Genomic DNA, 25,929 nt, shown 5'->3' on the forward strand with positions numbered 1-25,929 from the left:
TCTGCTAGGCATGCTCTTAGGCAGACTTTGAGCACAGCTAACAGATCTGTCCCTGCAGGCAAGATAGGTAGGGGAACTTTCACTGGGGCTTAGGTGAGAGCTAAGCCCTGAGCTCCTTGGTGCTGTCAGGACTTAGGCTGCGTGCATGCCCCAGCACAGAAACGTAGGCAACTGGGGGACTTTAACAGTGGAAACTTAGGCACTTACAAGGGTAGGCAGCAGCTCACCAGTAATTTTGTGAATGCCAATAGCACCTAAATGTTAAACTTAGGTTCCTCACGTGGCAGTTAAGTGTTTAAGCCCCCCTTGTGAACCTGTGTGTGTCCTTAAAGTTTGACAAAAGTTACATAAAAGTTTTTGCTTGAGAGAAAACTAGTGCTACTTATGTCTCAATTATAGGAAAATTGTTCACATCTTTCACATGGGTATTTTTAAATAAATAGTTTGTGAGATCAGAATTTTCCCACACAAGACATGTCTAAAATTGCATTTTAACATGACTGGCTGGGAATTTTTGCTATATAGACATACACACATAGTAATTAAACTTCTTCTATGATTCTAGACACACCCCAATCCTAAGAAACAGGAAGGCAAGGAAACACCATTCTGATTCCAATCTTCATTTTAAAATACAAACACAGGTAAGTATACCAAGATTTCTAAACTAATTTACAAAAAGAAAAGGAGTACTAGTGGCACCTTAGAGACTAACCAATTTATTTGAGCATAAGCTTTTGTGAGCTACAGTTCACTTCATCGGATGCATTCAGTGGAAAATACAGTGAGGAGATTTATATACACACAGAACATGAAAAAATGGGTGTTACACACACTGTAAGGAGAGTGATCACTTAAGATGAGCTATTACCAGCAGGAGAGTGGGGGTTGAGGGGGGGGGAGAAAACCTTTTGTAGTGATAATCAAGGTGGGCCATTTCCAGCAGTAAACAGGAACGTCCGAGGAGCGAGGGGGGAGCGGGGGGGAATAAACATGGGGAAATAGTTTTACTCTGTTTAATGACACATCCATTCCCAGTCTCTATTCAAGCCTAAGTTAATTGTATCCAGCTTGCAAATTAATTCCAATTCAGCAGTCTCTCGTTGGAGTCTGTTTTTGAAGTTTTTTTGTTTTAATATTGCGACCTTTAGGTCTGAAATCGAGTTCTAGAAGCACCACATTCCACACAAAGATGAACTACAAGCCATCAGGAACAGTATCCCCGATAATGTCACGGCAAACCTGGTGGCTGAACTTTGTCCTCACCCATAACTATTTCACATTTTGGGGACAATGTATACCTTCAAATCAGCAGCACTGCTATAGGTACCCGCATGGCCCCACAGTATGCCAACATTTTTATGGCTGATTTAGAACAACGCTTCCTCAGCTCTCGTCCCCTAATGCCCCTACTATACTTGCACTACATTGATGACATTTTCATCATCTGGACCCATGGAAAAGAAGTCCTTGAGGAATTCCACCATGATTTCAACAATGTCCATCCCAACATCAACCTCGGCCTGGACCAGTCCACACAAGAGATCCACTTCCTGGCCACTATGGTGCTAATAAACGATGGTCACATAAACACCACCCTATACCGGAAACCTACTGACCGCTATGCCTACCTACATGCCTCCAGCTTTCTCCCAGACCACACCACACGATCCATCGTCTACAGCCAAGCTCTACGATACAACTGCATTTGCTCCAACCCCTCAGACAGAGACAAACACCTACAAGATCTCTATCAAGCATTCTTACAACTACAATACCCACCTGCTGATGTGAAGAAACAAATTGACAGAGCCAGAAGAGTACCCAGAAGAGTACCCAGAAGTCACCTACTACAAGACAGGCCCAACAAAAAAAATAGCATAACGCCACTAGCCATCACCTTCAGCCCCCCAACTAAAACCTCTCCAATGCATCATCAACGATCTACAACCTATCCTGAAGGACGACCCATCACTCTCACAAATCTTGGGAGACAGGCTAGTCCTTGCTTACAGACAGCTCCCCAACCTGAAGCAAATACTCACCAGCAACCACATACCACACAACAGAACCACTAACCCAGGAACCTTGCAACAAAGCCCGTTGCCAACTGTGTCCACATATCTATTCAGGGGACACCATCATAGGGCCTAATCACATCAGCCTCACTATCAGAGGCTCGTTCACCTGCACATCTACCAATGTGATATATGCTATCATGTGCCAGCAATGCCCCTCTGCCATGTACATTGGTCAAATTGGACAGTCTCTACGTAAAAGAATAAATGGACACAAATCAGACGTCAAGAATTATAACATTCATAAACCAGTCGGAGAACACTTCAATCTCTCTGGTCACTCAATTTCAGACCTAAAGGTTGCAATATTAAAGGTCACCCATTCCCAGCTTCTGGCAAACAGAGGCCAGGGACACTTCAGAGCAAGGTTTTGCATCCCTGCCCATCCTGGCTAATAGTCATTGATGGACCTATCCTCCATGAGCATATCTAGTTATTTTTTTAACCCTTGTTATAGTCTTGGCTTTCACAACATCCTGTGGCAGAGTTCCACAGGTTGACTCTGTGCTGTGTGAAGAGGTCCTTCCTTTTGTTTGAAACCTGCTGCCTATTAATTTCATTTGTGACCCTTAGGTCTTGAGTTATAAGGAGTAAACAACACTTCCTTATTTACCTTCTGCATACCGGTCATGATTTTATAGACCTCTATTATATCCCCCCTTAGTCATCTCTTTTCTAAGATGAAAAGTCCCAGTCTTATTAATCTCTCCTTATATAGAAACTGTTCCACACCCCTAATCATTTTTGTTGCCCTTTTCTGTACCTTTTCCAATTCCATTATATCTTTTTTGAGAAGGGGCAACCAGATCTCATCAGATCCTACCCATATTTTATGATCTTCCATGTCCTCCTTCTTACTAGGACATATAGAATCTCCATGAATAGATCCTCCAAGGGATGTCTCAGTCCAAAACACATACTCCTCTGTACCTGTCAGCTTTCCCAGAGGCCTTACTTTAAAAACTGCTTTTACATGCCAGCAATCTGGTTACATTTTGGTTTAGGTGGAGCCTATCCTTCCTGTATAGGCTCCCCCTTTCCCAAAAGATTCCCCAGTTCCTAATAAAATCTAAACCCCTCCTCCCTTCACCATCATCTCATCCATGCATTCAGACCCTGCAGTTTTGCCTAACTGGCCCCGTGCATGGAACTTGAAGAATTTCAGAGAATGCTACCATAGAGGTCCTGTACTTCAATCTCTTACCTAAATTTGGCCTCCAGGACCTCTCTCCTATCCTTCCCTATGCCATTGGTACCTACTGTAATAATAATACTGTAATACAGCATGGCCAGAAGGCAGCAGGAAAGTGATATAGGAGAGATATGTAAGTCCCAGGATGAGGAGAAGCCTTATTCCCTGTAGAGGGAAGAATGGCTTCAGGTTCTTTTAATTAATCTATAGAAACCTATTAGAGCACCTGAAGCTAGTCACCTGATAAAAGCCTCCTGCTTCAATCAGCCAGGGGAAGGAGTTGGAGCAGAGAGCAGTCTGAAGAAGTGCCATGGCTGGCTAGAAGACAAAGACCCTAGGTAAAGAGACACCTGACTTGGGGAGGGGGGAAGCCCCACAAGCTGAAGAGCAGGAGAGAGAAGCATCCCAAGGGAAGGAAGCACTAGTTGAAGCTGTTTACCACTATCCCTAGGGCCCCTGGGCTGGGACCCCGAATAGAGGGTGGTCCCTCCCTCTCCACTACCCTTCTCTGGGTTACTAGTGGGACAGTAAATACCCTAGTTCAAGGGCAGAAAACTGTGCCCTGAACCCCACCTCACCCTCCAAGAGGAGGAAGCGTAGGACCCATCATAATCGTACCAGCAATTTGCCATGCTACATGTACCATGACCATCTCTGCAGCACTACACATAAATCTGTCTAGATCAGGAGTTCTCAAACTAGGGGTTGGGACCCCTTGGGGGTCACAACGTTATTACATGGGTCATGAGCGGTCAGCCCCCACCCCAACCCTGCTTTGCATCCAGCATTTTAATGGGGTTAAATATATTGAAAAGTGTTTTTAATTTATAAGGAGCGGGGGGGTGTCACACTCAGAATTGCTTTGTGAAAGGGGTCCCACCAGTACAAAAGTTTGAGAACTACTGGTCTAGATGTCTCAAGAGATCTGCAAGTTTTGCACCCGGCAGGCAAGTCACCATGCTGTTCTCCCGTTCGTTGCAAACCTAGCTATTTATGTTTTTAATAATTGAATCTGCCGTTACTACTACCCGTCTCTTCCTAATAACTGGAGTTCCCTCCCGCACAGAGGTATCCTCAATGGGGAAGGATACCATGACATCTGGAAGGAGGGTCTCAACTATGGGATTATTTCCCTCTGTTACATACATGCTTAACATCAAGTACATGAATAGCCATACTGACCTGAGGTTAAATAAAGGCATAGTACTTTTCCTACTGACATGCTTACCACTACTAATACCAAAACTGGTGGATTAATCTTCACTATGTACTGTACACAAGAAGTTATCCCTTATGCACTTCTGTATAATGGTTAAAACAAATACACCTGAAACCACCACCTAAACGGCCAGCAAAAGTCAGCATAGCCATAACATCATGCAAATAAATGCTTCCTAACAAACAATTTCCCATCTTCTACCTGAATTGCTGTTAAATGAAAAACACAATTACATTATAAAACTCTACACTAAAGAGAAAAATTAACTACCCTTCATGCTGGTGCTCATATATATATTTGCTCATCTCCCGAGCTTTCAGGGTGATTCTAAGGAGATACAGCCAACAACTCTTTCCTGGAGAAAGCAAACCACTTTGCCATACTAATAGCAGTCTAGTCTTGAAGCTAGCCTTATTAGAAGCATGTAGGATAATTTGGATAGTATGTCTGAATTATAAATATAAAACTGTTTCTCACCTTCTGGTGAAGCTTCACCTTATTAATGTCTTAAATTACAAGTACACTAAAGAACTTATATAGGCATCTTACCTGGGTGGTGTGCCACTATTATTTGTGAGCACTATGCTATATTGTTCTTTAAAGACAAGATGTACAGGATACCATGCCACCATCCACAAAATCTTTCTATTATAGTCCATGATCTCCTTTGTCTTCTTCCAGATAATTTTCACTTAAAATTTTAAAAGAATATCTATCCACATTTCAGTGTGTTAGTATTCTGAGCCAGTCATCTTACAGAATTCCTGACACTCCGCATTTGTAGCCGTTGCATTTCTTTTCTCCTACCAACACCCTCCATGTGCTGAAGATATCCGGTAACTTAAAACAGTGTCAATGTTTCCCAGTTGCAAGGGTCTGTTGTTTAATGTTGAACTAATTATGAAAGATTTATTTCTCCCAACTCCACTGTTTGCTTCATTTTACAATCTATTATGTCAATAGAGAAATTAAATTGATTCAATCTACAGAAGGGGAAAAATACAGAAGTGTTTTTTGGTACAGAAGTGTTATTTTATTTTCTACTGCTGCTTCAATAATTCAAGTGATACTATTTTTGGTACATCTTTGACAGTGACTTTAATTCTATTTATTTTTTTCCTGCTGCTGTAGCTAGATTCATTTCTTTCTCCACTGTAAGCATAGATAACAGACACAAGAACACCTGTCTCAGAATTTAGAAATGGAAAATACAAGATCAGATCATTTTTTCCATTCCTCAACAGGGCAGGATTTTTCTCCACACAAAACAGTAGAAAATATCCTGTAATCTAATTTTAAAATACTTTGGAAATGGCCTTACATTTCCTTCTATAAAACTATTAAAATCTAATGAATCTTACAGCTAGGAAGTTTTCCAGATATTGAGCCTAAGGACTATATTGGAACTGGAAAAGGTACAGAAAAGGGCAACAAAAATGATTAGGGGTATGAAACAGTTTCCAGATGAGGAGAGATTAATAAAACTGGGACTTTTCAGCTTAGACGAGATGACTAAGGGGGGATACGACAGAGGTCTATAAAATCATGAGTGGTGTGGAGAAGTAAATAAGGAAGTGTTAGTTGCTCCTCATTACACAAGAGCCAGGGGTCACCCAATGAAATTAATAGGCAGCAGGTTTAAAACAAAAGGAAGGACTTCTTCACACAACGCACAGCCAACTTGTGGAACTCTTTGCCAGAGAAGACTATAACAGGGTTCAAAAAAGAACTAGATAAATTCATGGAGGATAGGTCCATCAATGGCTACTAGCCAGGATAAGCAGTGATTGTGTCCCTAGCCTCTGTTTGCCAGAGGCTGGGAATGGGCGACTGGATGGATCACTTGATGATTACCTGTCCTGTTCATTCCCTCTGATGCTCCTAGCATTGGACACTGTCAGAAGTTAGGATACTGGGCTGGATGGACTTGTCTGACCCAGTATGGCCATTCTTATGTTGTTTTAGCATAAGTAGTTTACACATTTCAATGGACCATTCAAGGAGAGGGGGAAATGGGGGGGGGGGGGGGAAGCATAACTGGGTTATACAGATTGCTATAGTAAGCAATAAATCCAGTGTATCTGTTGTCCATGATGTTCAGTATCTAGCAAAGTTATTAATTTAAGCTTGTCTTTTGTCACAACACCAAACCACCTGTGGGTGAACATTCTTCACAAAGCCATCACTCTATATATGACCTCTGTTCTCCTCCCCAAAGGAAACCTGCACAACACTTTTGAAAGATGAGCCTAGGAGCTTAAATTTATAAATTTGCTAGATACTAAAAATCATGGATTGAATAGAGACACTGGATTTATTGCTTATTACATCTATGACCCACTTAACCCCACTGCCCAACTTCCCCCTCCCTTAAATCCTTTCAAATCATGGGGAGGGGGGGAATGCAGCCCACTTCCCCCTGAATGGTCTTTTGAAATGTGTTTACTTGTTCTAAACAATCTGTTCCATCTTTTATTTAGCTGTGGCACTGAGTAAATTTCCCACACCCGAAGAAAAGCTCTGTGTATGATGGAAAGCTTGTCTCTCACATCAACAGAAGTTGGTCCAACAAAAGATATTACCTCACCCACCTCTCTCTAGAAGTAATGCTCACAATTTCACACTATCAGCACACAGACATTGACAAACAAAAGGGAGTTCAAAGAAAAACAAAAGTGACGGATCAGTAGGAAGGACTGATTTACATGTATCTCAACTTACCAACAAACAGACTAGAAATAAAGTTTATAGATATCTTGAGGATGTGCATACTACGAAGGCTGAAAAATTACTGGCAATAACCTGCACAATCAGGTGACCTGGGGAAACTGAAGATATAGGGCTTGTCTAGACAAGGAACTTGACCATTACAGCTGGAGTAGAGTAGTTTATTCCATCTTTATAATAGTTTACTCTGGCTGTATAATGTATTCTGCTATTGCTATTATGGACAATTTCCCTGATACTGACAAGTCATAACGGCCATACTCTGTCAGAACAAAGATCCACCTAGCCCAGTATCCTGTCTTCTGACAGTAACCAATGCCAGATACATCCGAGAGAATGAACAGAACAGGTAATCATCAAGTGATCCAACCCGTTGCCCATTCCCAGCTTCTCGCAAACAGAAGCTAGGGACATCATCACTGCCCATCCTGGCTAATAGCCATTGATGGACCTATCCTCCATTTATCCTATCCATTTATCTAGTTCTTTTGAACCCTGTTATAGGCTTGGCCTTCACAACATCCTGTGACAAAGAGCTCCACAGGTTGGCTGTCCTTCCTTTTGTTTTAAACCTGCTGCCTATTAATTTAATTGGTGACCCCTGGTTCTTGTGTTATGAGTAACTAACACATCCTTATTTACTTTCTCTACACCAGTCATTATTTTATAGATCTCTATCATATCCTCCCTTAGTCATCTCTTTTCTAAGCTGAAAAGTCCTAGTCTTATTAATCTCTCCCCATATGGAAGCTGTTCCATACCCCCAATCATTTTTGTTGCCCTTTTCTAATTTCAATATATCTTTTTTGAGAGGGGTGACCAGATCTGCACGCAGTATTAAAGAGGTGGTGTACCATGAATTTATAGAGGCAATATGATAATTTGTCTTTTAATATTAAGACGCCATGTCTGTCACAGAAGTCACGGATACTGTGACTTTCCACGACCTTTGTGACTTCTCCAGGGGCCAGTGTGGCTGACTCAAGGACCACCCTAGCAGATGGCTCCAGGGCCAGCTGGTCAGTGGCCCCCGCGACAGCCACAACTGCCGCTGGTGCCACTGGCCCCCAGTGCCACCCCCACTACCCCAAACAGCAATGTCCCTTTGCCCCTCCCAACAACCCGCCCACCCCCCACCTTCCAGCACCCCCTCCAAGATTTTAATCACAGGTATTTTTACTAAAAGTCATGGACAGGCCATGAGCTATGAATTTTTGTTGGTTGCCCATGACCTGTCCATGACTTTTACTAAAAATACCAGTGACTAAATCCTAGCTTTACTATCTACCCCTTTCTTAATGATTCCCAACACTGTTAGCTTCTTTGACTGCCACTGCAAATTGAGTGGATTTTTCAGAGAACTATCCACATAGACTCCAAGATCTTTGAGTGATAACAGCTAATTTAGACCCCCATCATTTGATGAATGCAATGTAATGCATATATAAACATTGAATTTAATCTGCCACTTTGTTGCCCACTCACCCAGTTTTGTGAGATCCCTTTAACTCTTCATGGTCTGCAGTGGATATAACTATCGTGAGTAGTTTTGTGTCATCTGCAGATTTTGCCACCTCACTGTTCACTGCTTTTTCCAGATTGAGTACGTTGAACAGTACTGGTCCCAGCACAGACCCCTGCGGGCCACACTATTTACTTCTCTCCATTCTGAGAATGGACCATTTATTCCTTTGTTTCCTGTGGCTCAACCAGTTACTGATCCAGAAGAGGACCATCCCTTCCCTCTTATTGTATGACAGCTTACTTTGCTTAAGAACCTTTGGCGAGGAAGGCTTTCTGAAAATTTAAGTACACTATATCCACTGGATCATCCATGTCCACATTCTTGTTGGCTCCCCCTCAAAGAATTCTATTAGATGCGTGAGGCATCATTTCCCTTTACAAAAACCACGTAGACTCTTCCACAAAAATCACGTTCATCTATGTGTCTCACAATTTTGTTCTTTAGTATAGTTTCAGCTAGTTTGCTCAGTACTGACATTAGGCTTACTGGCCTATAATTGCTAGGATCACCTCTGAAGCCTTTTGTTCCATGTTGTACTCAGAGTCCCAGCTAAATACAATTCCCAGACGCAGAAAAGGAGCTCTGTGTAAGCTAGAAAGCTTGTCTTTCAACAGCAGTTGGTCCATTACCTTACCTGCCTTGATTCTCTAATATCCTGGGACCAACATAGCTATAATACCACAGTATAGAACATTCTTACAAAAACGTTTTATTATTTTCTCCACTGAGTCTGAGCTGAAGCAACTTCATTTGTTTCAACAAACCTCCCCCACTGCAACTTGAGACCATTACTCCTTGTTCTGTCATCTGCTACCCCTGAGAACAGTCTAGATCCGTCCTCTTTGGAACTCCCTTTCAGGTAGTTGAAAGCAACTATCAAATCCCCCCTCATTCTTCTCTTCTGCAGACTAAACAACCCCAGTTCCCTCAGCTTCTCCTCATAAGTCATGTGCTCCACTCCCTAATAATTTTCACTGCCCTCCGCTGGAAGCCCTCAGAGTTACAAACACCAGTGTTATGAACTGACCTGTCAGTCACACCCCTCATTTGTAACCAAAGTACACAATCAGGCAGCAGCACAGTCACCAAACCCACACCCACCCCCCAATACAGTAAAGTACTGTGTTAAACTACTAAAAAAAGGAAAGCAGCATTTTCTTCTGCATAGTAAAGTTTCAAAGCTGTATTAAGTCAATATTCAGTTTAGTCTGTTTTCACAGTAATTTAAGAAAGCAGGGAATCTTTAGGGCCCAATTCTGTATCAATTTATTAATAGGCTTTGCTATGTCACCCGTCACAGTATAGAAACTCCTCACATATATTAATAAACTTAGCCATACAACTTTGTTGCAAAGCAGGGAAGTGGCATCTCCATTTACAGATGGTGAACTGAGGCAGAGCAACCTCAGATCTTCTCTTTTGGGAGAGAAGTCTGAAGAAAGAATACCACCAATACCCCAAATCACCCTGTCAAAGGAGAGCATAAGACAAAGGGGAAAGGTAGAGCCACCGGTGCACAGGCCCTGTGCCTCAGCATTAGCTTTGCCCCTCCCCCCCAGCACATCTCCCTGGCTCCAGTGAAGCTATACAAGAAACTTCCTCTCCCCCGTAGATGGCCATGGAAAAGTCAAGGTGGGCTATATAGATACAGTAATATAGCCTGTGGCTCTATCATCTGTACCACAGATTTTTCACAAAACCAGAGAGAGGATGATATGCACCCTTGGACCACCCCACTCCTCCCTAGTGGCCTGCCAAGTCTCCATCCATTATTCTCAAGCGGGACCCTGTGCGGAGGCCTCCACAAGGTCAAAAGCAATGAGACAAAAGAATATGGTGCCAACAAAGGAGACCAGACCCCCCTTCTGCACACAAAGCTGGGGACAGCTGCATACAGAGGGCCCCCTCCACGCACAAATTTATCCAAGGTCACTCAAGTCTATGGCAAAGTCAGGATTAGACCCTGAATCACCCTGATTTAGACCCAGTGCCTTAAACATTCCTGCTTTCTGGGTCTTGAAAAATCCAAATAGCTATGCACAATGATAAGGATTATTTTCATGGCAAGTGGTGATTGTAAGGACGAAGACAAGTTCCTGCAGAACTTAAGCTTTAATTTAAAACAAATTGTTTCTACCTCTTATGGTTGCAACGATAACCATCCAAGCATTAACTTATTCTCAACTCCAGGGCCCCTGCCACTAGACAAAGCTGTCCCAAGCAGCAGCAGAATCAACCTTAAACAACTCTGGTCAGTTTCACAGCTGCCACATAGACCTACTGGCAGCTGTTGAGGGACTGGGGCTCTGCTGCTCTACCCTTCTTCCAGCATCCATTATTGTGTCTTCATCCCGCGAAAAGCTCCAGTGCCTAGCACCAGTAAGTAACTGGCATGACTGGGCAGCAGTGGAACTGACAAGGGGTTCAACATAGCAGTGAAACGGACTAGAGGATGGTCATGGTCTCAAATGTACTGGAAAAACAAAAGAGCTTTTTCTTCCCATCTTATTGCTTTAGTTACTCAATCCCTCGATCAGCCTGCTGGTAGCATCATTATTGGGTCCTCAGCCCCTGATAAAAGCATTCAAGTTTTTCCTTGTGCCCCTCTGCCACTTCCATCTTTTGCATTAGCCTCTGGCAAGTACATGTCTGCTAAGTAGTTCAAGCCCTGTATTTTCCCTCCCATTTAAAAATGGCTTTGAAACTTGTTTTACAAGTCTCTCAACAAGAGGGCTTTCCTACCACTATAACAACTAACAAGGTTTTTCTGCAGATGGCAAGCTTCCAGAAAAAACTAAGTGTATTACAGATTTTCAGAAACAATTTATTTGGGTGTACGAAGTGCTTCTTTTCTTGTCAACTTTCAAAACAGATGCAGTTTTCTTTTTAAAAAGTTCAGTCAGGAGACCTCAGGAAACAAAGAATGGGAAGTAGGGATGAGACTATGTGCTCAGTCTCCTCGATGCACAGCACACAACAAAGCATCTCGGTAGGGGTGGGAAAGGCAACTTTAAGCTACTTTTATACACTTTGGATTCTGGCCTGATCAAGGTTCTACTTGCCACTGGACATAATTTAGGCATTTCAGGGAGTTGCTCTAAATCCTGGCTCTGCAACCTAGAGAGGCCCAGAATAGCCACAGGTTTCAGAGGAACAGCCGTGTTAGTCTGTATTCGCAAAAAGAAAAGGAGTTCTTGTGGCACCTTAGAGACTAACCAATTTATTTGAGCATGAGCTTTCGTGAGCTACAGCTCACTTCATCAGATACATCTGATGAAGTGAGCTGTAGCTCACGAAAGCTCATGCTCAAATAAATTGGTTAGTCTCCAAGGTGCCACAAGAACTCCTTTTCTTTTTGAGAATAGCCACAGTAATGTGTGCTATTGGCTTGCAAGGGTCTGCATAGGACAGCATACAACTGTCATACACCTTATCTGCACATCCAGGAGGCTGCAACAGGATGGAGAAGCACTTCCTCGGTGTTCAAATGGGCAGCTAGTTGTTTCTATTACCTACCTTCCCTTCCAAGTATTACAGGATGGCAGAAAGATTTATCTGTTTATAAATAATTCCTTTCCAATTGTTCCCAGTTATATTACTTGAATGCAACAAATAATACAAAACAGGGAGGGGCAACTCACCTCCATTTGGACAGCAGCAGTGTCCTGGTCATAATGTCCCATCACATTTGGAAAAAATGTCATATTGTATGTCAGTCCTGTACACCTGGAAACAGTAATTGGTTCACAGGTGAACAGACTGTGCCCTTGTATCAGGGTTAAGATTAGACTGTAAATCACAAAAAACACAAGTATTCCCATTTTTGTCAAGATTTCTGATTTTAGCACATAATTTTGTTCAGTGGTTACAGAGATTTTTTCATATGAAGTCAATCTTCATCTTTTCTTCCAGAAGAAGATGGACAAAGAGCAGTGAAAAGCTGATCAAGCTCCTTGCTTCTCATGGGACTTTCCCAATCTGTACAATCTTGATTCCTTGAAAAATCTTTTTCTCCTTATTTGTGAACTGTAAAAACAAAAAGACATCGCAGCTCAGTGGTAGTTATCTGTACAAAAGCCAGTAAATAACATGAAACAGTAGACTTTCCAGCAGAGAAAGCAGGTTTCTATAAATCTGTAAAATGAAAAGACAACTTTTCCCAGGCCTCATTCTCCTCTCACTTGACACTGGTGAGAATGAAGAGTAACTCCCCAGAATCACAGAAATGTAGGACTAGAAGGGAGACCTCAAGAAGTCATCAAGTCCAGCCCCTATGCTGTCGCAGGACAAAAATCAACCTAGATCATCCCTGACAACAAGTGTTTGCCTCCTCTTCTTTTGTCAACACTAAGCACACCCAGTTTTTTTAATCTTTCACAATGGGTCAGGTTTGCTTTATCTGAAGTCAAGAGCCACCAACGCTAGCGGAGTGGGGAGGTCAAGCGACAATTTAACCTTCCATCACACCTGGTACCTGTCCAATGGCTCTAAGCAAGCAAGGGGACTTTCCAGACAAGAAATCAATTTCCCCCACCACCACGCAGCCGCTGAGGTTACAGCGGGGAATACGTACAGCAGACAGGCGACCCGGCGCGGGCTCTCCACTCACACCGCTCCGCGCTCCCGTGCCGGGACTGGCTGAGCGTAACCCCCGCGATCGGTTCGCTTGGACACCGCTCAGCTACCGCCTTGCCCCGGAGCTGCGGCCTCCGCCCCGTGCCGGGGCCTGGTTTCCAGCCCCTCCCTGGGAAGCGGCGCCTGGGGCGGGACCACGGAACTCGCTCCATGGCCCCGCTCCAGGCTGCCCCAGCCAGCGTGGACACGGCTCCGCCCAGGGACAAGGCACAACGCACCCTGCCCCCAAGCCGTCCGGGGACCCCGGGCCCCTCAGGCGGCCTCCCCCGGGCCCCGCCGCTCGGGAGCCCTGACGCAGCGTTGCGGGGAAGGGGCCACTCTCCCCAGTACGTGCAGCGGCACGGGCGGAAGTCCCCCCCCCCCGCGGCAGCGCAGCCACCCCCCGCCCCGGGAGAAAACCGGCGGGGCGGCTCAGCCCTTGAGGGCGCAGAAGCCCGGTCTTCACCTCAGCCGCGGGGGGGGGGGGGGTGGCGGTGGCAGCGGCAGCGACTCCTCCCCCTCCAATGGCCGCGCCGCTCCGGCTGCGATTCCTGCGAAGCACCAACAGGACGTAACGTCTCCTCACCTGGCCGCAGAATCCCGCGATATTTGAAAGCCGGCGGGCAGGAGCGTGAGGGGGCGGTGCCCGCACGGCCACGTGGCACGCATAGCCAGCCGCGAGGCGGCCCGCCCGCCCATCGCGAGCCGCTGTCTGTCCCCGCCGGCCCGGCCCAGGCCCATCCCCATTGCGGGGCAGTACTGGGCCTTGCTACCTGGGAACCAGCGATGCAGAGGGATAATTTAAATCGGATTTTAAACCTATAATAGTTGAACCAGTGCAAGCTCCCGTGTGAACACCGCAATTGGGTGTGAGGATGGCTTCCTGCCCTGTAGTTCTGTTAAACCTGCCCCTAGGCTACCCAGAAATGAGCCACACTTTAACTGAACTAAGAATGTCCGTAATCTTTTGCACGGGTTTAACTGCCCACTGTAAATTATACCAATGCAAGTTTCTCGTGGCAATAAACCCTAATATTGGAAATCAGGAGTCCTGGGTTCCATATCCTCATGTGCCACTGACCCGTTGCATGGCTTTGGGCAAATCACATAACCACTTGTTGCATTTGTAAACTGGGGATAAAAATACATTACAGATGTCTTGTGAAGCTTGCTTCGTTTGCGTACTGAAAGTGCATTGAGACATCAAATAGAGGGCCTGAAAGAAGATCATTACAAAGTGGAGTGTGATGCTGATAACAGAAAAAGGAAAGGTGCTTATAGGATGACCAGATGTCCCGATTTTATAGGGACAGTCCCAATATTTGGGGTTTTGTCTTATATAGGCACCTATTACCCCCCATCTCCTGTCCTGATTTTTTATACTTGCTGTCTGGTCACCCTGGGTGATCATGTCATGCCAGTCTTTTGTGAGTCAGTTCAGGATACTGCACTGAACACATGTAAATTAATTTGTAAGTGTCACGTGTACAGGAAATTTCCTAACTGCAAAGTGTTCTCTCCCTCAGAAGGTTTTTCATGCCTATATGAAAACGGAAAAAAGAATAATTTGCCCATATACTGCATGTGCAACTCTGTGTGCTGGAACAGTATATGGGTATGTCCCTACCCCAAACAACTTACAATATGAAAGACCATGTATAACATTTGTAAACCTGAATTAGGCTCCAGTCCTGCAAAGTCTTATGCACATGTTTAACTTTATGCATTGTGAGTAGTCACGTTCCAGCGCATGAATCTACTCTCAGCACTTAAAGTTAAGCATGTGCATAAGTCTTTGCAGGATCAGGGCCTTAGATATTGGCCTGGATCCACAAAGGGACTTAGACATCTAGAAAATCACTGAGATGAACAAAGCCTGAGTTAGGCACCTAGGCTTCCAATATATGGCAAGAGATAAACACCTGAGAATGAGATTCACAAAAGCCAGCATGCAAGGCAATGAGCTACCTAAGCTAACTAATAGCAGATGACGATGACAGAGGTGTGTCCTAAACCCTGCCCCCTCTGGGATTTAGGTGCCTAAATGCAGGTGGAGGGCAGTGTTCCCTCTAATTTTTTGCACCTATGTGCAGAATGAATTTTGTTATTTGCACCGATATGGAGGTGATGTTGAGGGGTTTGGAATGTGGGAGGTGGCTCAGGGCTGGGGCAGAGCGCTGGGGTGCAGGAGTGTGAGTACTCCAGCTGAAGGTGCGGGCTCTGGGGTGGGCCCAGAGATGAGGGGCTTGGGATGCAGGAGGGTGCTCCGTGGCTACAGTGGGGAGAGAGGACTCCCCACAGCTCTCTCTCCCCACAGCAGCACCTTGGCTGGGGGGATAGGCGCCTGTCCCTCAGCTGCGACAGCTCTGGGACGGGCTGCGTTCAGGGAGGGGCACCCTGGCTATGACAGGTCCAGGCTGGGTTCGGGGAGGGGCACCCCGCAACAGGTTTGGGCCAGGCCGCCACAGCTAGGTCCAGGCAGGGTTGCCTGGGTTTGGGCCAGGCTGCCCCGGCCGCAGCTGGGTACAGGCCACACCGCGCTGCCCTGGCTGGGTCTGGTGGGCTGCACTGCTCTGGCTGCATCTGGGTTTGGGCCGCGCCTCGCTGCCCCGGCCGGGTCCGGGCCACACTGTGTTTCCCCAGCTGGGTCTGGTTTGGGCCGCCCAGGTTCAGGCCAGGCCACCCCAGCTGTGGCTGTGGTTGTGGCGGGCCGCCCGGGGTCGGGGTAGGGATGCCCTGGCCGCAGTATAGTTGGGGCTGGGGGGCTACGCCGGCTAAAACAGGTTGAAGGCTGGGCTAGGTTGGGGCCGGGGGGAGGGTGACCTGCCCCGGCCGCGGCAGGTCCCCAGGCGGGTTCCCTGAGCGCTTGCACGGTGCTACATAGGCGGCTGCACGGCTTACAGGGAACTTAGGTCAAGGGAGACACCTCCCTCTGCTTGGGATCCACAACCATGAACACTCTCTTGGAGTTAGTCACCTCAGCTGCTTTTTGAGCTGGAGGAGAAAGGAGTGGTGACTCCCTTATAACTTTTAGCCCAGTGATTACAGCACTCACCTGGTATGTGGGAGACCTGGGTTCAATTCTCATGATGGGGAGAAGGACTTTGAACATGCTTCTCTAACTTCTCAGGAGAGTGTGCTAACCACTGGAGGGGCACCTATCTTCTTCTGCTTGAGGAGCTCACAGGGGATAAGGTATAAGATAGGCATGTGGACGCCGGCTCTAGAGTGAGGAGTTCAGCCAGAAACACTAAGGGACTTTCAAAGCAAAATATAGGTGCTGAGTCAGTTTAATACCTACAGAGTTAAGTGACAGCTAAGCAAAATGCCTAAATTTTGGCCTTAGGTGGCAAAAGTCAGGAGTTATGGTCCTAAATCTTTTTGTGGATCTGGTCCATTAAGACTGCCAAGGAACAATTTTAAAGCCTTAATCCTGAAAAATGTGTATGCTTTACTACAATGAGTGTAGTAAAGTTAAGCATGTGCATAAGTATTGAGGCCTAAGTGTGCAACATTCAGAATTTAACAACAGAGGGAGTGGTGTGGAAACCATATATATTGCTTTATATGGGTATAGCAGAAGGGTGGTCGTTGTTTTTGATAATAGCTTTTGAAATAAAGTATATATTGGATTATTTGTTACTCCATCAAAAGTTAATTGGTACAGGGAGTTGGTAACATAATATTTTAATGTCTGCCATAGTCAGAACAGAAATAATTAAAGATGGCTGTATGTAATTATGATTACGTCATCCAAAAACTATGTTAAAAGAACATTAAATTTGCAAAATCAAGCACTCAAAAATAGTAAAAGACAAAATTAAGATTGCCTGTTCAGTCCCTTGTGCATATGCATTATGATACAGTTTTTAATTACATGATCACATACTGCATTTCCCAGAGGATCCTTTCCTCAATTCATTGCATGGGATGGATGGTGCCTAATTTAAGATGCCTATGGCCTGATTTTTCAGAATATTTAACATTTATACATTCAGAGCAGAGATTGCAGAATACTGTGTTCAGATGTGGTCGCCCCATCTCAAAAAGATATATTGGAATTGGAAAAAGTTCAGAAAAGGACAACAAAAATGATTAGGGGTATGGAACAGCTTCCGTATTAGGAGAGATTAATAAGATTGGGACTTTTCAGCTTGGAAAAGAGACAATTAAGTGGGGATATGATAGAGTTCTATAAAATCATGACTGGTGTGGAGAAAGTAAATAAGGAAGTGTTATTTACTCCTCATAATACAAGAACTAGGGGTCACCAAATGAAATTAATAGACAGCAGGTTTAAAACAAACCAAAGGAAGTACAGCTTCACACAACGCATAGTCAAGCTGTGGAACGCTTTGCTAGAGGATGTTGTGAAGGCCAAGACTATAACAGGGTTCAAAAAAAGACCCTAGATAAATTCATGGAGGGGGAGACAGCAGGCTGGGGCATAGCTGGAGGGCTGTGTCCCGAAGAGGACACTGGTCTGGGAGCAATGCAGGTCCAGATGGTGGAGACGGTGGAGGAAGTGGAAGTAATGGCGAATGAGACATCACTAGTAAAAGGCGCTATGGTGGTCCAAGAGAGCTAATTCCCAGCACGACCAGCAGGATGTGCCACGGCAGTGTGTTGGACTGCTACATTGTGGTGGACAGTGTGGGCATGTGGTCGCCCCTGATACAAGGGGCAGGACAAGGACTGTAGGACTGTTGCCCGATCCGAGACTTGAGAAATGGAGGGTAGAGAAAATAGCGGACTACTACTGGAGAGCCTGTGTGGCCCAGCTAGCCGAGCAGCAATGGAGGTTGGTTAAGCTGCTGCAGGCGAGGGCCAATAGACAGTATGAGCCAGGGGCGGGAGGCTGGTGTCGTGGCCTACACAATGTTTCACCTCTGGGTGACAGGGACACTTCAGGAGGAAGTGCCCCTACCGGGATGGGGAATGGAGATCACCCCAGAGAACAGACAAGAAGAACCTAAGAGAGTCCCCCTGGGAAGAGAGCAGGGAGGTGGCGCACTTGTTGGGCCTGTGGGGAACTGGGGCATGAGAAGAGGGAGTGCCCAAATGGGACTTGCAAGGCCCAGGCTAGTCTGGAGGGAAGGGCTAAGCCAGAAATAAACTGCAGGAGGGTCATGGCCAAGAGAAGGCACAAGAAGTACTTCTGGTTCCACAAAGAGGACCATATATGGCGGCATTTCTCCCAGAGATGGAGGGGGACACTGGAAAATTGAGATCAGTCAGAAACTGCTCAGAAGGAGGGGATGGTGAAGATTGAGGCCCTAGCAGAGGGCATGTCTGGGGCAGAGGGGCCCCAGATAAAGAGGGGAACTCACATGAGAGTGAGACAAGGTATGGTGGGGACCCAAACGAAAAAGGGACCCCATGCGGGAGCCAAGCAGGCTACAGTGGGTACCCAAACCCTTGAGGAGGGAAGCCAGTTGTTCCTCATGCTGGAGAGCCTGCGGCAGGAAAGAGATGTCCTGAAGGCCCACCAGCTGAGGAAGAAACTGGAGAGATAGAACCCTCGCGGTGTGTGGTCTTAAGGGGGAGAGTGTGTGGTGAGGCACCTACCCCACACAGGCAGGAGAAGGGTAAGGCAGCCTTGGAGAGGCTGCACAAAATCCCGCCGCACAGAACTCCGCCAATCAGGAAAGGGCTTATTGGGATAGCCAATCAGGAGAAGGCTTGCTGGAGCAGCCCATATATAAAGGGCTGCTCAGCAGAACAAATAGCAGTCTCTCCCTGAGGGCAAGGGGGAAGGACTGTCTGCTGAGGAGCACTGGTGAGACGACAGTGCTGGGCAGGGTAGTGGAGCAATAGGGGAGCTCTTGGCTGACCATGGCCAGACTGAGGTCCTGAAGCAAGGGCAGGGAAGGTGCTAGGGCTACAGGGGAAGTGGCCCACGGAAAGTAGGCAGCAGGAATAGGAGGAGGGGCAGTAAGTGGCTGCCAGCTATAGGGTCCCTGGGCTGGGACCCAGGGTAGCGGGCAGGCCTGGGTCCCACCTCCCCCTTTTCTCTTACTTGCCAAAGAGGAGAGTGGCCTAAATTCAGGCTGCAGTTTGGCCCTAAAGCCAGGGGCTAGACTAAAGACTGCAGTTGGCCGCTGAGACAAGTGGGAGGACTGCCTGTCTCTCAAAAGCTGGGGGGACACCATGGTCTGGGAGCGACATGGGTCCAAATGATCGAGATGATAGAGGAAGTGAAAATAAGGGCAAGTGAGACATTGTTAGTAAAAGGTGCTCTGGTGGTCCAAGAGAGCTAATTCCCAGCAGGAGGTGCCGTGGCAGTGAGTCGGCACTGCTACAGTTAGATGTTGTAAAATTGCTATAACCCTACTGTGATGGGTTGGATCACAGAAACCCCCTTGGGACTGCCACCTGATGTGCTGAGACTACCTCTGAGTCCATTTTCCCTGGCAGCTTGGGACTTCAGAACCCTGTCTTGTTGAGCCAGACATGCTAGCCTGCTGCAAACACAGACCCAGGTCTGAACCACGCCCCCAAAACTGCAGACTTAACTGAAAATAGCTTAAGAAGTGCTCCTGTCTCTAGCACCCAGATACCCAACTCCCAATGCGATCCAAACCCCAAATAAATAGATTTTACTCTGTATAAAGCTTATACAGGGTAAACTCATAAATTGTCCACCCTCTATAACACTGATAGAGAGATATGCACAGCTGTTTGCTCCCCCAGGTATTAATTACTTACTCTGGGTTAATTAAAAAGCAAAAGTTTGATTTTATTAAGTATAAAAAGTAGGATTTAAGTGGTTCCAAGTAATAACAGACAGAACAAAGTAAGTTGCCAAGCAAAATAAAACAGAACACACAAGTCTAAGCCTAATACATTTAAGAGACTCAATACAGGTAAATCTCACCCTCAGAGATGTTCCAATAAGCTTCTTTCACAGACTAGACTTCTTTTGAGTCTGGGCCCAATCTTTTCCCCTGGTACAGTCCTTGTTCCAGCTCAGGTGGTAGCTAGGGAATTTCTCATGACTGCAGCCTCCTTTGTTCTGTTCCACCCCCTTATATAGCTTTGGCACAAGGTGGGAATCTTTAGTCTCTCTGGGTTCCCACCCCTCCTTCTAAATGAAAAAGCACCAGGTTTAAGATGGATTCCAGTACCAGATGACATGGTCACATGTCCTGTGAGACCCCAAGCCTTCATTCTTCCTGGCCTCACAGACAGGCTTGCAAGTAAACAGAGCCATTTACAACCAATTGTCCTAGTTGATGGGAGCCATCAAGATTCCAAACCACCATTAATGGCCCACACTTTGCATAATTACAATAGGATGTAAGAATTATATTTCTAGTTTTAGATACAAGTATGATACATTTATGCAAATAGGATGACCACACTCAGTAGATTATAAGCTTTGTAATGATACCTTACAGAGACCTTTTGCATGAAGCATATTCCAGTTACATTATATTCACACTCATTAGCATATTTTCATAAAATCATATGGAGTGCAACATCACACCTACTTTCTTCCCTCTTTTCCTTTTGTGCTCATGACATCACTTTCCATTATTTGTAGTGTCTTCAATATTTAACTGGCCAATTGTTTCAATCATTTAACACCCCCGTCTTCTCAATAGTCTAGTGAAGCACCCTGATTTAGGGTGCTCTGATCCTGAAATTCATTAAACCCATGCAGAGCCCCAGTGAAATCAATGGGGCTCCAGGTAAACACTGTGGTTCACTTGTGCAGCTCCATTTGCAGGATCTAGCCCTTAGTAATATTTTCAATGGCAATTGCTGGAGTAATTTAAAATCCCCTTTTGTAGTGTACTTGTACTTATACATACTTGTAATGGCTTCCCTCATTCCCTCAGGTGAATTTTTATACATACTTAACCCTTTTTATGGTCTAAAGCAAGAACATGTAGTTTTTTTTACCAGGATTCTTGTGTTTCATATAGCATAATCATATACCAGAAAGATCAGACCATAAACCATTATTCTGTCAGGTTATTATATTTCATTTAACCAAAACCTAATAATTTAGAAAACTATTAACTAAAGAGTCAAGATTTTCAGAGTCATGATCTAAGAGGTTTAGGTTCTAGCTATTTTAGGCTAAGCTAAGCATGTGAGTAATCTCATCTTTTTTCTGTAAAGCCCTTAAGTATGTACTTAAATGTAATGCACTTAAGTGCTTTGCTGAATTGGATCCGAAATTAGTGTAATGTTTCAGCCACTGTAATATTGCTGTACATTGCCTCACATACTTATACTAAAACAATTTATGCTACAGAGAGCTTAAGTGAAACACAGGGCATTACATGGTTATTATGCACTGGGGAGGAGATGTAATAGTCACACTAGTTCCAAGGACCAGCACAAAGTCCTCAAGGTCGGACTTAAGTGAGATTTAAGTGGGTGTAGAGGCCTTGTGTTTGCCTTCTGCATAATATCAAATTTCACCCTGGGCAGTAGTAAAAATTGCATAACTGTATTTTTCCACTGATGTACTGTACTGAAACCTGGAATAATTTACTTTGGCTATTACAGATTTACCAATTAAATACATTCTATTGTTGGCTAATTCATTTATAAGTGTCATAATGTTTTTGTTATACTGTTGAGACACACTGTTTGTCATTTTATTCATTTAAAAACAACAAGCATTATAAAATAACCAGTAGGTGCCACCAGTAAATCTTGATGCGAGACTTCAAACTAAAAAAAAAATAGTCATCCTTGTATTTTCAAAAATGTATTTGGAAAAAAAAAAGACAAGAAGAAAGTACAGAGTGTTAAGACCATTTACTTTAACTAAGATACAAAAATAGTCAAGGATGAAAACATTTCAGTTTATAAATAAATCATTTTTCTTCCAAGACCTGATAGTGAGTAGAAGCTCTACTACTTTAATCCAGCTGCTGGGAATTTGTGTCAATTGCACAGAGAAATCCTGAAACATATTTGAAACAAGCAAAGCAAAACCCAAGACAGTTACATAATCCTAAAAGAATGCCTTAGTATTTTGTGTTCTATTAACAAATATTTCAGATGTTAATTAATAGCTGCAGGATTATGTGATTCTCCTGGGCAGTAGTAGAGCTGTAATGTCTGCCACAGCATTTAAAGCAAGAGAGAAAATCTAACATACATACATATGTTACTGATCATTGGATACAGGGTTTGACTGATTTTTGTCCTGTGCTTCTGAAATTGACTAGGGGGATGCTAAGGCAATATTACGTAATCTCTATTATGCCCCCAATTTTCCTGCACCTCAGTTTACCTACTGCACAGGCACCAGCTTCCTCCTTTCCTCAGGAGTGCTCAAGCCCCGCTTTGCCCCAGGCCCCACCCCCATTCCACCCCTTCTCCCAAGGCCCCACCTCCTGCCTCTTCCCGCCACAGTCTCACCTCTTCCTGCACTCACTCCTCCCTCACCCCTCCCAGCACCTCCTGCACACTGCTGAACAGCTGATCTGCAATGGGCGGGAGGCCCTGGGAGGAAGGAGGAGTTGATGGGCGGTGGCACCGGCGGGTAGGAGGTGCTCCCCACCTTTGCCAAATCCAACCATCATAAGCGGAATCGGCCAAGGCCCCCAAGTTTCATACAGGAGGTGTTCTCCCAAGTGGAGCTCTTAACAGCTCAGCATGAGTGTGGAATGTGAGTTCTGCAGAGAGGTGCTTCTCCCAGCTTGTGTCCCTGGGGCAGGGAGACAGTGTTTTGTTTACAAACAGAGGCAGGGTGATTAAGAAGAGAAAAGGATGGTAATGAAATTAATGATCTGGAAGTCCTTAGATGAACCTGTAAAACAGATGGGGGTTAAAGAGAGAATGCAAGGGACTCAGGGTATGTCTATACTACGAAATTAGACCGAATTTATAGAAGTCGATTTTTTAGAAATTGTTTTTATACAGTTGATTGTGTGTGTCCCCAAACAAAATGCTGTAAGTGCATTAAGTGCATTAACTCGGCGGAGTGCTTCCACAGTACCGAGGCTAGTGTTGACTTCCAGAGCGTTGCACTGTGGGTAGCTATCCCACAGTTCCCACAGTCTCTGCCACCCATTGGAATTCTGGATTGAGATCCCAATACCTAATGGGGCAAAAACATTGTTGCGGGTGGTTCTGGGTACATGTCGTCAGGCCCTCCCTCCCTCCCTCTGTGAAAGCAAGGGCAGACAATCGTTTCGCGCCTTTTTTCCTGAGTTACCTGTGCAGACGTCATACCACGGCAAGCATGGAGCCCGCTCAGCTCACTGTCACCATATGTCTCCTGGGTGCTGGCAGACGCGGTTCTGCATTGCTACACAGCAGCAGCAACCCATTGCCTTGTGGCAGCAGACGGTGCAATAGGCCTGATAACCATCGTCATCATGTCCAAGATGCTCTTAGCCGCGTCGGTGAGGTCGGTCAGGATCGCCTGGGCAGACATGGGTTGGGGATATTGAAATGCCTGTAGTTATCCTTGGGGATCCAGCCTACCTCTGAATGCCATGGCTCATGAAGCCATACACAGGCAGCCTGGACAGTAGTTAGGAGCTGTTCAACTACAGGCTGAGCAAGTTCAGAATGCTGGTAGAATGTGCATTTGGACATTTAAAGCACGCTGGTGCAGTTTACTGACTCGCTTAAACCTCAGCAAAACCAATATTCCCATTGTTATTACTGCTTGCTGTGCACTCCACAATATCTGTGAGAGTAAGGGGGAGATGTTTATGGCAGGGTGGGATGTTGAGGCAAATTGTCTGACCGCTGGTTATGTGCAGCCAGACACCAGGGTGGTTAGAAGAGCACAGGAGGGTGTGCTGCGCATCAGAGAAGCTTTGAGAACCAGTTTCATGACTGGCCAGGCTATGGTGTGAAAGTTCTGTTTGTTTCTCCTCACTTGGTTCACTCTGCTTCCCTGTAAGCTAACCACCCGCCTGTCCCCTCCTTTGATCACTGCTTGCAGACGCAATAAAGTCATTGTTGCTTCACATTCATGCATTCTTTATTTATTCATCACACAAATAGGGAGATAACTGCCAAGGTAGCCCGGGAAGGGTGGGGGAGGAGGGAAGGACAAGGCCACACTGCACTTTAAAACTTAAAAACTTTAAAACTTATTGAATGCCAGCCTTCTGTTGCTTGGGCAATCCTCTGGGGTGGAGTGGCTGGGTGGCCGGAGGCTCCGCCACTGCGTTCTTGGGCTTCTGGGTAAGGAGGCTATGGGAACTTGGGGAGGAGGGCAGTTGGTTACACAGGGGCTGTAGCGGTGGTCTGTGCTCCTGCTGCCTTTCCTGCAGCTCAACCATACGCTAGAGCATATTAGTTTGATCCTCCAGCAGCCTCAGCATTGAATCCTGCCTCCTCTCATCACGCTGCCGCCACCTTTCAGCTTCAGCCCTCTCTTCAGCCCGCCACTTACTCTCTTCAGCCCGCCACCTCTCCTCGCATTCATGTTGTGCTTTCCTGCACTCTGACATTGTCTGCCTCCACGCATTCATCTGTGCTCTGTCAGTGTGGGAGGATAGGATGAGCTCAGAGAACATTTCATCGTGAGTGCATTTTTTTCGCCTTCTAATCTTCACTAGCCTCTGAGAAGGAGAAGATTCTGTGATCCTTGAAACACATGCAGCTGGTGGAGAGGAAAAAAAAGGGACAGTGGTATTTAAAAAGACACATTTTATAGAACAATGGGTACACTCTTTCACAGTAAACCTTGCTGTTAACATTACATACATAGCACATGTGCTTTCGTTACAAGGTCGCATTTTGCCTCCCCCCACTGCATGGCTAACCCCTCCCTCTTCTCCCCACAGCGTGTCTAGCAGCGGGGAACATTTCTGTTCAGCCACAGGCAAACAGCCCAGCAGGAACAGGCACCTCTGAATGTCCCCTTAAGAAAAGCACCCTATTTCAACCAGGTGACCATGAATGATATCACTCTCCTGAGGATAACACTGAGAGATAAAGAACGGATGTTGTTTGAACGCCAGCAAACATAAGCTGCGATGCTTTGTTCTGCAATGATTCCCAACTACGTGCTACTGGCCTGGAGTGGTAAAGTGTCCTACCATAGTGGACGGAATAAGGCTGCTCTCCCCAGAAACCTTTTGCAAAGGCTTTGGGAGTACATCCAGGACAGCTTCATTGAGATGTCCCTGGAGGATTTCCGCCCCATCCCCAGACACGTTAACAGATTTTTCGAGTAGCTGTACTGGGTGTGAATGCCAGGGCAAATTAATCATTAAACACGCTTGCTTTTAAACCATGTATACTATTTAAAAAGGTACACTCACCAGAGGTCTCTTCTCCATCTGGTGGGTCCGGGAGGCAGCCTTGGGTGAGTTTGGGGGGTACTGGCTCCAGGTCCAGAGTGAGAAACAGTTCCTGGTTGTCAGGAAAACCGGTTTCTCAGCTTGCTTGCTGTGAGCTATCTTCAAACTCCTCCTCCTCATCTTCCTCGTCCCCAAAACCTGCTTCTGTGTTGCCTCCCACTCCATTGACTGAGTTAAAGCACAGCGTTGGGGTAGTGGTGGCTGAACCCCCTAAAATGGCATGCAGCTCATCATAGAAGTGGCATGTTTGGGGCTCTGACCCGGAGCGGCCGTTTGCC

The 25,929-nt window shown here is 45.6% G+C and overlaps 1 protein-coding gene across 3 annotated transcripts in view; it reads right to left on the reverse strand.

Moving 5' to 3' along the window:
• Nucleotides 1-13,941, reverse strand: part of FZD6 (frizzled class receptor 6) — a 48,345-nt gene extending 34,404 nt beyond the window's left edge. The window contains exons 1-2 of one of the 3 annotated variants that reach the window (XM_075125019.1): nt 13,822-13,941; nt 12,383-12,767 (exon numbers count right to left, since the gene is read on the reverse strand). In XM_075125019.1, coding sequence (XP_074981120.1) covers nt 12,383-12,562 — 180 coding nt within the window. In that variant the 5' untranslated portion in view covers nt 12,563-12,767; nt 13,822-13,941. The other 2 variants (XM_048841417.2, XM_048841418.2) reach the window with 2 other exon arrangements.
• Nucleotides 13,942-25,929: the final 11,988 nt, after the last annotated feature.

The sequence above is a fragment of the Caretta caretta genome, chromosome 2 (genome assembly GCF_965140235.1).
Source record: "Caretta caretta isolate rCarCar2 chromosome 2, rCarCar1.hap1, whole genome shotgun sequence".
Taxonomy (NCBI): Eukaryota; Metazoa; Chordata; order Testudines; family Cheloniidae; genus Caretta; species Caretta caretta.